The 13187-nt window shown below is 46.2% G+C and overlaps 1 protein-coding gene across 1 annotated transcript in view; it reads left to right on the top strand.

Moving 5' to 3' along the window:
* LOC119433432 (GTP-binding protein Di-Ras2) overlaps nt 1–11986 on the top strand; it is a 175122-nt gene extending 163136 nt beyond the window's left edge. Inside the window, exons 2-4 of the mRNA XM_037700639.2 lie at nt 6098–6255; nt 10180–10359; nt 11557–11986. Of these exons, the coding sequence (XP_037556567.1) occupies nt 6118–6255; nt 10180–10359; nt 11557–11841 (603 nt within the window). The 5' untranslated portion in view covers nt 6098–6117 and the 3' untranslated portion in view covers nt 11842–11986. The remainder of the gene's footprint in view (nt 1–6097; nt 6256–10179; nt 10360–11556) is intronic.
* The last annotated feature ends 1201 nt before the right edge of the window (nt 11987–13187 follow it).

The raw sequence follows: 13187 nt of genomic DNA, 5'->3' as shown, positions 1-13187 counted from the left end.
ATTGTTATTGCATGTACAAAAAAACGGGCCTACATATTATATACACTATCAGGAGGTCCCAGAGCAAGAAACTGCCAGGGGAACCTCCTATCATTAGTGGATACATAAGAGTATTAGAGCAGCAAGAAGAGGGCGAACAAACAAACAAAACAAAAAAAAGGGGGGGGGGGGAGGGGGAACACGTCAAAAAATACAATTCGTAGGGAACAAGTTATAATAAATAGAAAACAATTAGATATGTATTAAAACAGCGCTATACAATAATATCACAATAAATAATCAAAAGCAGGAATGTCTAGTAATGCGTAACTAAAAATTTCGCTCTTCTACATATCAATGAACAATCCAAATACAAATTATTTTACAGAAATATGAAGCCTAACAATACAATAATAGAAGTAATGTAAAGAAAATGTAATTATGAAAAATGTATGTATGACAAATGAAAAGATGGTTCTGCTATATAAATCCAACAATTTGCAATGATTATGCATGAGCGTGAGAACTTATTACGTTCGTGGATTTGGGAAAAGAACGGTGATTTTAAATTCAGAAACGTAAATCGTGTTAAGTAACGTCATAAGAAGGTCACAAGCACGAGAATTAGCGAAGTGTTATGCCCGTCATTCGCATGGCAGCTGAACAGTCGCAGCGCCAGCTGGGCTTCCCTGTAGCAATTTTACTAGGAAACACTAAGACCAAGATGGCAAAAAAAGTCAACAGATAGCACCGGAGAAGTTACGCACGCAAAAATTATCGGCAATTGTTTGTGCCACGCATCCAGGAATTACACTAATTAAGGCACTAGCTGGTTAGCCACGCACCAATATAGCTTTAAGCGAAGCTTTAAGCGAAGCGAAGTTTAGCTCACCACGGTATCGCGTACGTCGGTCGGTTTGTCGGTCCGGTCACTATCTCGCGGCATATGTTTGTGGGTGATGCATTAGCCCCGGCCTTCATAACCACTGCAGGCTGACCGATAAAAACTCGGAGGACGCCTTTAAAAGTTGAACGCGATAGCATTCAAAGATCCCGGACTTCTCACGCTTCCCGGCAACCGCAGCTTATGTAATGTTTACCTGCAAACGCTGGCGGCGAACGATATGCACAAAGGCGTGCTTTCTGGTAGAAACGCGGCCTCTTTCGTGGGTCAATCCCGGAGGTAGTGCATAGCCGTGCCAAAAAAATTACATCATTTTCAGGTTTCTGTTATTGTTTCACACTTTTAATATTTCAGAAATGTCTGAGAAGACTTAACATAAAAGCCATGGCGCTGTCGGTATTTTGTTTCATGGCATTCTTCTGTGGGTTGTCGTTCTCAAAATTCGAGGAATAACTTTGTCAAGAATGTAAGACAAGGTATGAGCAACTTTAGTGATAGAATGATGTGGCAATATAACCCGCATATACCGCATGCCATAGAGCATGGCGTGTCATATACATATTATCATCATCATTACCGTCAGCCTATATTTATGTCCACTGCAGGACGAAGGCGATCTCCAATTACCCCTGTCTTGCGCTAGTTGATTCCCATTTGAGCCTGTAAACTTCCTAACTTCATCGCTCCACCTAGTTTTCTGCCGTCCGCGACTGCACTTCTCTTCTCTTGGTACCCATTCTGTAACTCTAATGGTCCACCGGTGATCCATCCTACGCATTACATGGCCTGCCCAGCTCCATTTTTTCCGCTTAATGTCACTTAGAATATCGGCAATCCCCGTTTGCTCTCTGCTATATTTGCATATACCTAATTACCCTCATTTGAATATACCTAAATATAACGTTTCTCTGAGGGACAACACCACTGACACCGGATTTTCTGTTACACGGGGCCCTTAACGTAGTCGCGTTAAAATTGCGTGAGTGAGCGCAGCTCCGTTCTGCGTGATCAAGCAAGATAGAACGACGTGAAACCTGTAAATATAATGTTGGCTCCTGGATTCCTCTAAAGCACACAGACCTTTTACTGGAATAGCGCATGCTATTTAAAAGCATCTATAATTTGCTTACTTTATGCTAGCCCATGCTTGGAAACTTTGTATGTGCAATCGGATGCTCCCGACCATGTAGCACGGACTATTCAGCAGCAAAATAGGGCCATGGAGCACACCACTACTCCATCTCACAAGTGGTTTGTAGCACTGCCGAGGTTACGCGAGGCGCTCATAGGTAATATCCTTGCGTTGCGGAATATAGTTCCGGGCGTAACTCTCCGATTATTGCCAGGACGAGAGAGGTTTCTGTTTGCTTGTTTGTTTGTTACATCGATACGCAACAGCGATGCGTGACATGTCAGGGCCTTTGCGTATGTACGTTGTATGCCTCGAATTACTGTGGCGGTGAGCAGACTACGCGACGCGGATGAACACACCTCGAGGGGCATTTGTCCTTTTTATTGGCTGAGGAGTCCAACAGCTTGTGAGATGTAGTGTGCGTTCTGCATTTTAGAGCGCAGTAGTTAAACGCCCGTTCTTTCGTTGAGTGTCGGCGTCCATCGACGTCACCGAGCGAATGAGCACCGCGAAGGATGAAAACGCGAACGCGGAGCGCAGCGGGAATGAAAGACGGCGATAGCGAAGAGAGCGCGAGGAAGAAAACAGAGGAGGAGGGCGCAGCGGTACCAAGAGGCGGGAAGCGGAGGAGGAGGGTGTGGTGAAAGCGTGAGCGGAAAAGCGTAGTGCCGCGGCAAGACGTGTTCTGCGTAGAAGATCGCTACGAGATGGCGCCAGAGTAGCGCGCGTAGTCTGTTCACCGATCGGCATCATTGATAAGGCAGTCTGTTCACCGATCATCGATAAGGCATGCCGCGAGTGCGTCCACCTATACCATATATAGAAACAAAGCGCTGCATTAGCGGAGGTCTCTCTGCGGCGGCTGCTGTGAATCGCGCCCACCCGTCAACCACGCGCTGCCTCAAGCGATCTCCCGACTAGCGAGGCAGTCGCACCACACTTCGCTACGTTTGCAGTGTGCCGCACGAGACAGATTGTTCGCGCCAACCACGCTACTCACAGCGTTCCATTCCTAACATAAACCGCCTACCTTAACCGTAATACAAAATATTGATAAGCATACTTCTTTTACGTATAGAGTTGCGCTCAAATTTTTCATTAAAGAGTATAGTAATCGTCGGCGATTTTTTTTTCAAGCCGTAAAGTAGTAAATAAAACCTGAAAGGGAAAATCGTCATCCACCCGAATCTAGCACGAAGCTGCAAAGGATACCCGTACGGATTTCTCAGTCTGATGACAATTTTTTTTTCATGATACTTCGCCCACCTTGCGGGATTCCGTAGAACTGATTTTCTAAATATAACCTGTCAGTATAACGTCGGCCCATAGGTCACTGCAGAGCAAACGGACCTCTTACTGGAATAGCACGTGGTATTCAACGACTTTCTTGATTTTCAATACTTCATATATTAGGCATTTCCCATTCTTGTGCCAGTGGTCAGGTCCCGCTGTTCATGTGCAATACGGTGTATTCCACTTTCACACGATGGACACAGAAGGCTTAAATGCGTTTACATAAAATTTTGCACTTCTCTCAGCGCACACCTCCATTATTCTTTCGAGAAACGTCAAACATAACGGTCGACCTCGGAACATTTCTGCATCGAGGTCTGACATTCACCATTCGCCTGAACTTCTATTTGCCTTTCAGCATAGCCTGTGAACGGTGTATACTGTATAAACATGGATTGCGTTACACTGAATTCGGTACCTGGGTGGTGCATAAACATGAACGTTGGTTGAGTTTGTATTGGGAGGGGAGGGGGATTCTGATAAAGACAATCGTACTCAATACGAATCACGATATATATATATATATATATATATATATATATATATATATATATATATATATGTGTGTGTGTGTGTGTGTGTGTGTGTGTGTGTGTGTGTGTGTGTGTGTGTGTGTGTGTGTGTGTGTGTGTGTGTGTGTGTGTGTGTGTGTGTGTGTGTGTGTGTGTGTGTGTGTGTGTGTGTGTGTGTGTGTGTGTGTGTGTGTGTGTGTGTGTGTGTGGTGTGTGTGTGTGTGTGTGTGTGTGTGTGTGTGTGTGTGTGTGTGTGTGTGTGTGTGTGTGGTGTGTGTGTGTGTGTGTGTGTGTGTGTGTGTGTGTGTATCATTTAATTAACCGCATTACGAACACTTCGCTTCATATAAACTGCACCTTGGGTGTCGGATTTGTGAAATTATCACGCATCATGTGTCTTTTTCCATACAATTTAATGTTAACGTTTCAAGAAACATTTGGCCTAAAGTTGAAGCCAACAAGAGCGTCTTCGTTTTATTTTGCAACTAGTGGCAATAAATTTTTGTAGAGTGTAAAACAACCCTTCTCTAGTTTTAGCTCTATTTGAGTGGACGTAAGGAAGGCGAGGTATTCTTTAGAGGTAATGCACTGCGCGTGTTTGTTTTCTCCTCATATCAAGTACGACAACGGTAAAGTAACTTTTACAGGAGAAGCAATTCAGGTTTTTAAAGGGATATTAGGCATCGACACTAAATCACTATAGGTTTGAGAAGCACAACTTCCGATCCCTATTTTCCTTCATTTCACGGAAAAAAGGTTCATTGTTAGTAAAGAACCGGAATGTCAAACTTTTTTTTTATTTCGTATTTAATCCTCAGCGCCGGTACGTCAGTGTAACGCCGACGATATCGGTGTTTTTTTTTTTTTTTTTTTTTTTTAATGGTGGCAGTGGTTCAGAACGCACAATTAATGGCTGAGTTTCTTCGTTTGGTCTGTATGGTGCATGATGAACTGAACGTGACGGCACTTCATTTTAGTTCAAATGTGTTTTTTTCGAAACTTTCATTATTTGCTGCGCTATCAGTGTTTATTATTATTCCACAAGCCGCAATATAAAATCAAGACACTTTCAAGGATATTTTTGTGTCGTATAGTGCGCTCACTTCAACTCTCTTTGACCAAGGCGGGCAAGAGATCCAATTATTATTTAGATTTTATCATTGTTTGTCGGATTGTTTTGAGCCAGCCTGCCTTTTGATGCGTGCTTTCTGACAAAGCGACGAGCAGTACCCGGCTTCACCGATGATGCCAAACTCTCCGACGCGAGAGATTGCAATCTGTGTCACACTTTCACTTTGACCCGGCGCCTGATCGTCTGCCGATGTCGGCCCAACATAGTCCGTATAGCAGCGGGCGCTACGCCAAATTAGATTCTAGGCGGCGCCGCGCTGTCTCGGGCGTCCCTGTGCAAAAAAGGAAATCCATATAACAACCGGCGGCCGTCCCGTAAGGAAGCCGCAAGCTTCTCCTTCCACCGCACTTCCTCAACGGAACCGGCTCAGAGCGTGCGTCCAGAAAAAAGGAACCAGCAATACTGGAAAGAGAGGGATAAAAAAAAGAAAGGCCAGTACGATACCCATTCGCTGTGAATGAAAAACAACAACAAAATGGCAAAAAAGAAACAACCTGCTAAGTACTAAGCGAAGGCACGGACACCAACATGGAGAAGCGCTCGAGCAGACGATCGGGCGCGAGAACGAAACGTAACAGCTCGATAGGCGCCCGCCGGTTACGTCACTGCCCGGGCTCGACCAATGGGAAAGAGGGAGCGACGCGGTGGCACCAAGTCTCGTCGCGTTCGCCGCACCCTGCCTCCGTAGTGTGAGCTCCTTTTCTCCCATAGAGCGCGCGCGCCGGCGCGCGGGAAAGCGCAGACCGCGAGAGCCCCAAAACCACGCGCAAGCGCGGGAAAGGAGGTCACTGGGGATGGCGCGGGATAAAAAAAAAGGAAAAGCGCGCGCGCGCGCTCGGGGCAGGGACGACGCCTGTCAAAAGGCGAGCAGCATCTTGGCGCGCTCACACTTCCGCGTTCCCTGAGGCGAGCGGAGCGGCGCGCGCGCGCGCGTGATACCCAAGTTGAAAAGCGCGGGAAAAGAAAAAAAAAAGAGCGGGTGGCGCTGTATTACTAGCCAGTTGCTCGCTGGCGCGGTTGTAGTAACCCTCTTCGAGTCGCTCCCAGGCTTCTTGCGAGAGCTTTTTCTACTCTTTTTCACTTCCGCCTACAACTTGTTCCTCTTCCTCCCCAACCCCTGCTGCCCTTTGCGGGATCGAACCCAGAGCATCGTAGGAGACCGAGCATGCCTGAACAGAGCAACGACTACAGGGTTGTCGTGTTTGGAGCCGGCGGTGTCGGGAAAAGCTCCCTGGTGCTACGCTTTGTCAAAGGAACGTTCCGGGAAAGCTACATCCCCACCATAGAGGACACCTACAGACAGGTAAGCTGCATTCCGCACCGCTTTCTGCAAGCACTGCTAGGTTGATGGACCAGCGGGGTTGAATGACCCCCCCCCAAAAAAAAAATCACAATAAAAAAAGACTGTGTCGGTGAGAGGCGCCTATTGTGGACCACTACGAATCCATTTTGATCCCCTAGGGTTATTTAGCGTGCTCCGAAATAAAAATACGCAAGTGTCTTTGCGTTTCGTCCCCATCGAAATGAGGCTTCTGCGGCGGGAAATCAAATCCACGACCTCGTACCCGACAGCTGTATGCCATAGCCACCGAAGTACTGGGATGGGTCACTGCTAGGCTGACACGGTCCAAGGTTGCAGTGGCCGATACGGCACTCATAATTCTCGAATTATTAGTACCGAAAATGAAAAAAAAAATTCTGCTTGTTTTCGCCCCAAAAAAAAGGTTTATCGATGTTTAAATGTGTATGTTTCTGTAGCGCCACAACAATTATATTTTTTCTATCCGACTATTTTAAACTTCCCTGATGCTAAACTCGAGGAGCAAGTCGTTACCATGATTTTTTTTTTTTCAAATCGCTATCGTGTATAATGTGATACAGGGACTGTTTACAATTTTAGCCGCATTATTCCTCGTGCAGGTGCGCAGTTGTAATCAGCACGAATAATTGAAATCTATCAGAGTAGTGTTCGTCAAATATGAAGGTAGCTATCACGCGCTTGGGTGCCTTTCGAGGTCGCCTCTGTGAAGAAAGTGCGAAGATCATGTTGCCGGGTCAGACGTGCACCATGCAATATCTCTACAAACATTCGGTGTCTAAAGCGTCCTGTTGCTAAACGCGAGGCCATGAGTTCGATTATCCGTTCCGCCTAAATGCGAGCGCAATGCAGTGAAATCGAAATCGTACACGACTCCACGTTTCGTAACGTCCGTGTTGCTTTCAGGCGTTAAACCTTACGGCTAAGCCGTCCGTGAACTTAAAAGGGTCAAGAATAAATTGCAAGAAAGACTTATGTAATGAGCTTTTCAACGCTGCTAAGGAGACTGTGAGTTTCGTTTTTTCTTTTTTTTTTAGCCAGCGTTTAATTTTTTATTTTTTTATTTTCAGCGCATTTGTACACCATGAACTCTTTCCTTTCTTCCCAGAATGTATCAGTTCTTAGTGAGCACCTGCGTATGTCCTCTGTATAGCCAGTCTCCCTATCTCCATATTTTTTTTTTTTCGCTCTTCCAAATTACCAATAAAATCTCCGTAGTTCAGGTTTCAACCACAAATCGGCCCCAACACCATTAGCGTAACGCCACCAGGCCACTTCTGCAGCCCTAGTCGTCGGGAGCGACCACGACCGCTTCCGCGCTCCGAACCAGGGTCGACAACCTAGACCCCGCGGTCAAGGGGCCGCCGCCATGGAGTTCATTGTCCGACGAGCCGGGCGGGGCCGGCGCGCAACCTGTCTCACCTTCGGCGCGCTCGATTTCTCTCGCAACGTTTGCTGTAGGGAAAGACCCGTTCACATTTCTCGAGCGGTTGTGTCCGACAACGAAGTTAAGGGTAACTGAAGAGATAACTCGTTTTCCTAAGTGGTACTGTAGCCGGTTCAGTTTATGTAATCGCAAGTGCTACCGCCCGGTTTCCCCGCCCTCTTCCCCTTCATCCCGTATGACCTCCTTTCTCACAGCGATCCCTCCTCTAGCTTCCGCTGGCGAAGCCGCCTCGCTGGCGGAAGTGGCGCCATCGGTGGGATAAAGCAGAAACGACGGTGCTCGAACAGCACGTACCCCCCCCCCCCCCCCAACCTTGTTTCACTTCCATTTAATCCCCATCCGCTATTTGTTTCTTTTGTTTTCTCGAACTAACATGAAAATCAACGTTCGAGTGTTGCGGATTTATCGTGCTCTGATGATGCATATGGGTTAATTGCAGGGGTCATGAGGGAGGTGAGCTACAAGTTGGAATCGGCTTGCACAAGACAGGGGTAATTAGAGATCGCAGGGAGAGGTCTTCGTCCTGCAGTGGACATAAATATAGGCTGATGATGATGATGCATATAGTGCCACAGGCTATGAATGAGTTACATGTATCATATGAGCTATATGATGCATCGTTGGTCCGCCCTTCTTTATAGCTGTACTTCCCATTTCTTTCTTTTTTTACATTCTTTACTCACTGGAATTAGTTTTCAGCGACCGGAAGAGCTGACCCTTTAGTGGCCTATTTTCTCATGATCCCATAACTGAATAAAAAAATGATAAAAAAAAACGGAGCTCGTTGCTTTGAGGATTACATGTGCTCCCCGGGGCTGCATTCTAAGTATTGCTCCTTTGCGTTCCTTGGTGGACGACTTCACCCATATCTAGTGCACACTGATTGCGACTCCCTCACCCTCTCCCTTTTTCCCTTTGTAGGGTAGCAAATCGAACGCGCGTCTGGTTGACCTCTTCACGGTTTCTTCTTTCTCTGTTCCTCTTCTGTCTCTCAGAGCCACTGATTTATACCGTGACGTGTGCACTCTTAGGCAGAAAGGTCTACATATAATAGAACCTCGTTATAGCGAAGTCGTGGAGGAGAAACGTCCGCACCATATCAGTAATTTCGCTATAGCCGTAGTTTCACCATTCTGCCTTTTTTCCAACTACGATAACATTTTTCTAAGCACAGCAGGTTGATCACCATTTGAAAGAGCAGAAATTTGCACTTTATTGAAACGCAGATTCACAGACTGCAATCATTGCACGTAGGAATGCTGCTATAGCCGTTTCTCTGTTAGCAAAGGATGGTGTCTAGCTTAGTATAAGAACGCAAGACAACTAGTGCACGTACAAATTCTAGAAGTTATTGAAACAGTGTGCCGAATCCATTGAAAGGGCGTCAGGGCGACCATTGTTTGCCCCGTCATCGTCAGGAAGTTATAGCTCTTGGTGCCATTTTCTGTAGTAAATAAACGTATTTTTTAATCTGGTTTTTCAATATAGCAGTCTTCATTACATCAGTGAAAAAATATACGGGCGCCTATGATAGTGTAATTGGGATCGCCGTTTTCCTTCAATACAGTATAGTTCACTATACGCGTGTGCGCTATAACCAGGCTTGACTGCACCGCTTCTTTTTTTTTTTTTTCTTTTTTTTCGAATGAATGTGTTAGAAATCGCCTGTGACAGATGGGAGTAGCATTGAGAGCTGGAAGAAGCGGGCGTTACTTGCGCAAGAAATCGCAATGTCCATGTAGTTAATAAAAATATTCACGCAGTACCTTCTTTAATTAATGATTTTACGGCACATGTCGCAATTCCGAAATTGAAGCTGAGCTGTAGTGACGTAAGGTTTGCATAGCAGAAATTGCAAGCCTATAGCACCCCTTTCGAGATATCCAGCTTTATAGTGGGCCACGAAATGCACTGCTGTTCCAGGGCACAGTTTACCAAAAGCCTTAGTCAAGCAGTTCGGAAAGTATCTTGAATGTAACGGCGATACATTATTTTAGCAGATTTTGGAGGCAGGTATATCGAGAAAGACGCTAGTCCGAAGATTTCTGTGAAGCAAACATGCTTTCACTTCTGCTGTGAAAGGGGGTCACAAGTAACGTAATGCAACAAACAAGGTGCAAAAAAAAGGGGGGACAAGAAAAACACTTCACAAACAGAAAGCCACACGTATAGGAATGTTGAGGCATCGTTATGCATAAGATTACTTCGTAAATAATGTGAAGACTGCGTAGCGGGGCAAAATCACAGTTGTTAAGCACGAGATAATACGATACCTATACGATACACGCGCACGTAAACTAGCTGAGCAAAATTATACAAACCTAGGCACAAACCGCGTGCAAAACGCGTCCCGAAAAGTTTCGTGTTGAGATATCGATGCAATGTCATCAGGAATCGAGACGGTGCCGACGAGATGAGCGTCGCTCGCGGTTAATCTCAACGTGGTCGTCTGCTGTGCGCAGGTGATCAGCTGCAACAAGAACGTGTGCACGCTCCAGATCACGGACACGACGGGCAGCCACCAGTTTCCCGCCATGCAGAGGCTCAACATCTCCAGGGGGCACGCGTTCATCCTCGTCTACTCCATCACCTCGGCCCAGAGCCTGGAGGAGCTCAGGCCCATCTTCGAAGTCATACGAGAGGTGATCACCTCCTTGCAGACGACGCGCAGAAAATAACGCCATCGGTATAGTAGAGCGCGGTCAGCACGTCACTGCCGCTACGTATAGTTGCAATCCTTGGAGCGTTAAAAGTTCAAGTCTATGGGAAAAAGTGGACATCTATAAACGAGTAAAGCTTTCGTATAATTACGATAGTAAATAAGTATACGGCAGCCTCACTCAACGGTGTCGGCGTCGTGTGCTGTTATATTACGCGATAGCCACGGAGTTTCCCACAAAATTTACGAGAGGGATCCCTGGCGCTATAGTGTCAACTGGAGGTGCAAGCTAGGTGCACCAACCAATGATGCTTGGATTTCCCAAAACTTTGTCCTTTTGGCTTATCATGGCTTCGCAAAGAGATAGGAGCCCCGGCCCCGAGCTAAAAAGAGGAAGCTTTAGGTCGGGGCTCCTATCTAATTACATGGGAAAGGAGAAATCGTTTTTATCGGCTATCACTGCACCAAATTTGATGAAGTTTGCTGCATTTAAAAGAAGAAAGTAAAATGTAGTGACTGTTGGTAGCCAATTTTCGGTTTACGCCGTCAATTTTTCAATAAGAATTGTTGAAAGTCGCACATGTTCATACAACGAAACTATCAAGTTTGCAACTCTGTCAGTCAACAATGAAAGACGACATTAGAATTATGGAAATTGCATCTAATAGTACGTCTAAAGCGGACAAACTTGATGTAATATACGTGGCTCTTAAGTACACCACTAAAGATGTGAGTAGGACTTTAGCAAAACCTTCGTAAACATTGTAACAAATATGCGTAAGATATAAATTAATATATCCAATTTGTCCACATTGGAAGTTCTGGCGGAGGCAATTTACAAAACTGCGATACCCATTCTTGGTACACCGTTATGGATTCGTAAACTTCGTGCTTCTAATCTTTTTTTTTTCAAACGTAACAATTTTTTTTAATTTTTTTAAGAACTTCAGGTCTTAAATCGAAATTCCGCATCCAAAAGTCACTAGCGTTAAGCTTTCTCTCTAAAATGCAACATTGACATCGGCCCAGTGGTTATCTCAGTAAAGCGTTTCTGAGTTTTACACGTATTTGAATAGGTGGGATCACAGTTGGGCTAGCTACCTCTCAATAAGCCCCGCAATTTTGTAGTTTAGCTTAAATTGTGTGGCGAGACGCGTTCATTCTCCTCCTCTGCGCGCAGGTGAAAAGCGGCGAGACGGAGGGCATCCCGATCATGCTGGTTGGCAACAAGTTCGACGAGGCCGAGTCACGCGAGGTGCCGCCCGAGACCGGCCAGGAGCAGGCCAAGCGATGGTCTTGCGGATTCCTCGAGACGTCGGCCAAGACCAACCACAACGTGCGCGAGTTGTTCCAGGAGCTGCTCAACATGGAGAAGCGCCGCTCCGTGTCGCTCCAGCTGGACACCAAGAAGACCAAGTCGCAGCTTCGCAAGGAGAAACTCAAGGGCAAGTGTCTCGTCATGTGAGGAAACAACCCCCCGACGATCCACAGCAGAGAGAGAGACGTCGAAGCTCCGCCGATGCAGTGAAGAGGAGGACCACGTCGGCAGCTGGAAGGTCGCAGCGGCGACTCGATGTACCACGTAGAGCCACGCGAATACACAAACACACACGAACATACACGCACACAAACACGCGCGCCTAACGAACATTCGGTGGGGGTTCGGGCATACGGACACGACGAAACCGCAGGCACGTACTACCTACATGGTCGCGTTTGCTTGCGCGTCAACCTAGTGTGTCGTCTGTCGGTGTCGCCGCCGTCAGCAGAGAATACCTGACGCGTTACGTTCACTTGGGAAACACCTGCAACTCTTCTTACCAGCGGGCTGGAAATCTAGGGACATTACTCGGGCCGACTACTGACGAGCAGCCAATCATGATGACGCCGGGCGACGCGACGCGTCGTGACACGTGGCAAAACGTTCCATGAGGGTGGCGCTTCAAAGCCAACCACTCACGCAACCTCGCAAGGTTTTGACGCATTTCTCTTCTTCCCGCCTTTTTCTAGCTTCGTCGTTCATGGGCTCACTTTTGAAAAAATATGCGCGAGCTTCTATTAGCATCGTGGCTCAAAGGACCTGAGGTTTGTATGAGTCTCTTCTACAATTTCGTAGCTGGCCATTTTCAAGTGAGTTTGGAAGGACCGTATTAATAATTGGCAGTGGGCAGAACGTCTATTACACCTTCTAGCGTGAACTTGTACCTACAGGGATTTCTGAAACCTTTCTAATTTTAATTTCGCTGCACCTGACAAAAGAATGTTCTGGCCAGAATATAGAATCTCCATAAACAGCTTCTAGATTTATTTCGTTAAACCTCATGTCGAATTATGTCTGTAGACTTGAATTTCTGCAAACTGCTAGTCCGAGAATTTTCATCCAATGATCTGACCAACGTCTCTTTAAATACTTTCATCTATCCCCAGTTTGTATACATGATACAGACAAAAGAACAAGTCTAAAATAATGCGGGGCAGTCTATCTACAGACAATCTAAATTCATTCTTACGAGGTACATCGACTCCTTGTATCAAGGGTGAGACATTTCACTGCTTCCCCCAATGGTCGACCGCTAGAAGGTTTCATGTATAGGCACCAACGTTCCGAGGATAACTGACATTGGCTCGTATCGGTGCGGACTGAAAGTACATTGAATATTATTACGTCAACCTCAGGGCCAGTAGCGATTAACAGCGCACCGGCGTTCTTAGAACGACGGTTTTCTTTCTCTTGTTGTTCTCGAGGCTGCAGGTCATGCTGTCTACAGTGAAGTTCTATCTGACAGTGCCACTTTTTGTTTCGTTCTGAAA

The sequence above is a fragment of the Dermacentor silvarum genome, chromosome 11, assembly GCF_013339745.2.
Source record: "Dermacentor silvarum isolate Dsil-2018 chromosome 11, BIME_Dsil_1.4, whole genome shotgun sequence".
Classification (NCBI taxonomy): domain Eukaryota; kingdom Metazoa; phylum Arthropoda; class Arachnida; order Ixodida; family Ixodidae; genus Dermacentor; species Dermacentor silvarum.
Note: the sequence above shows the minus strand (reverse complement) of the source record. Positions and strands in the feature narration are given on the sequence as shown.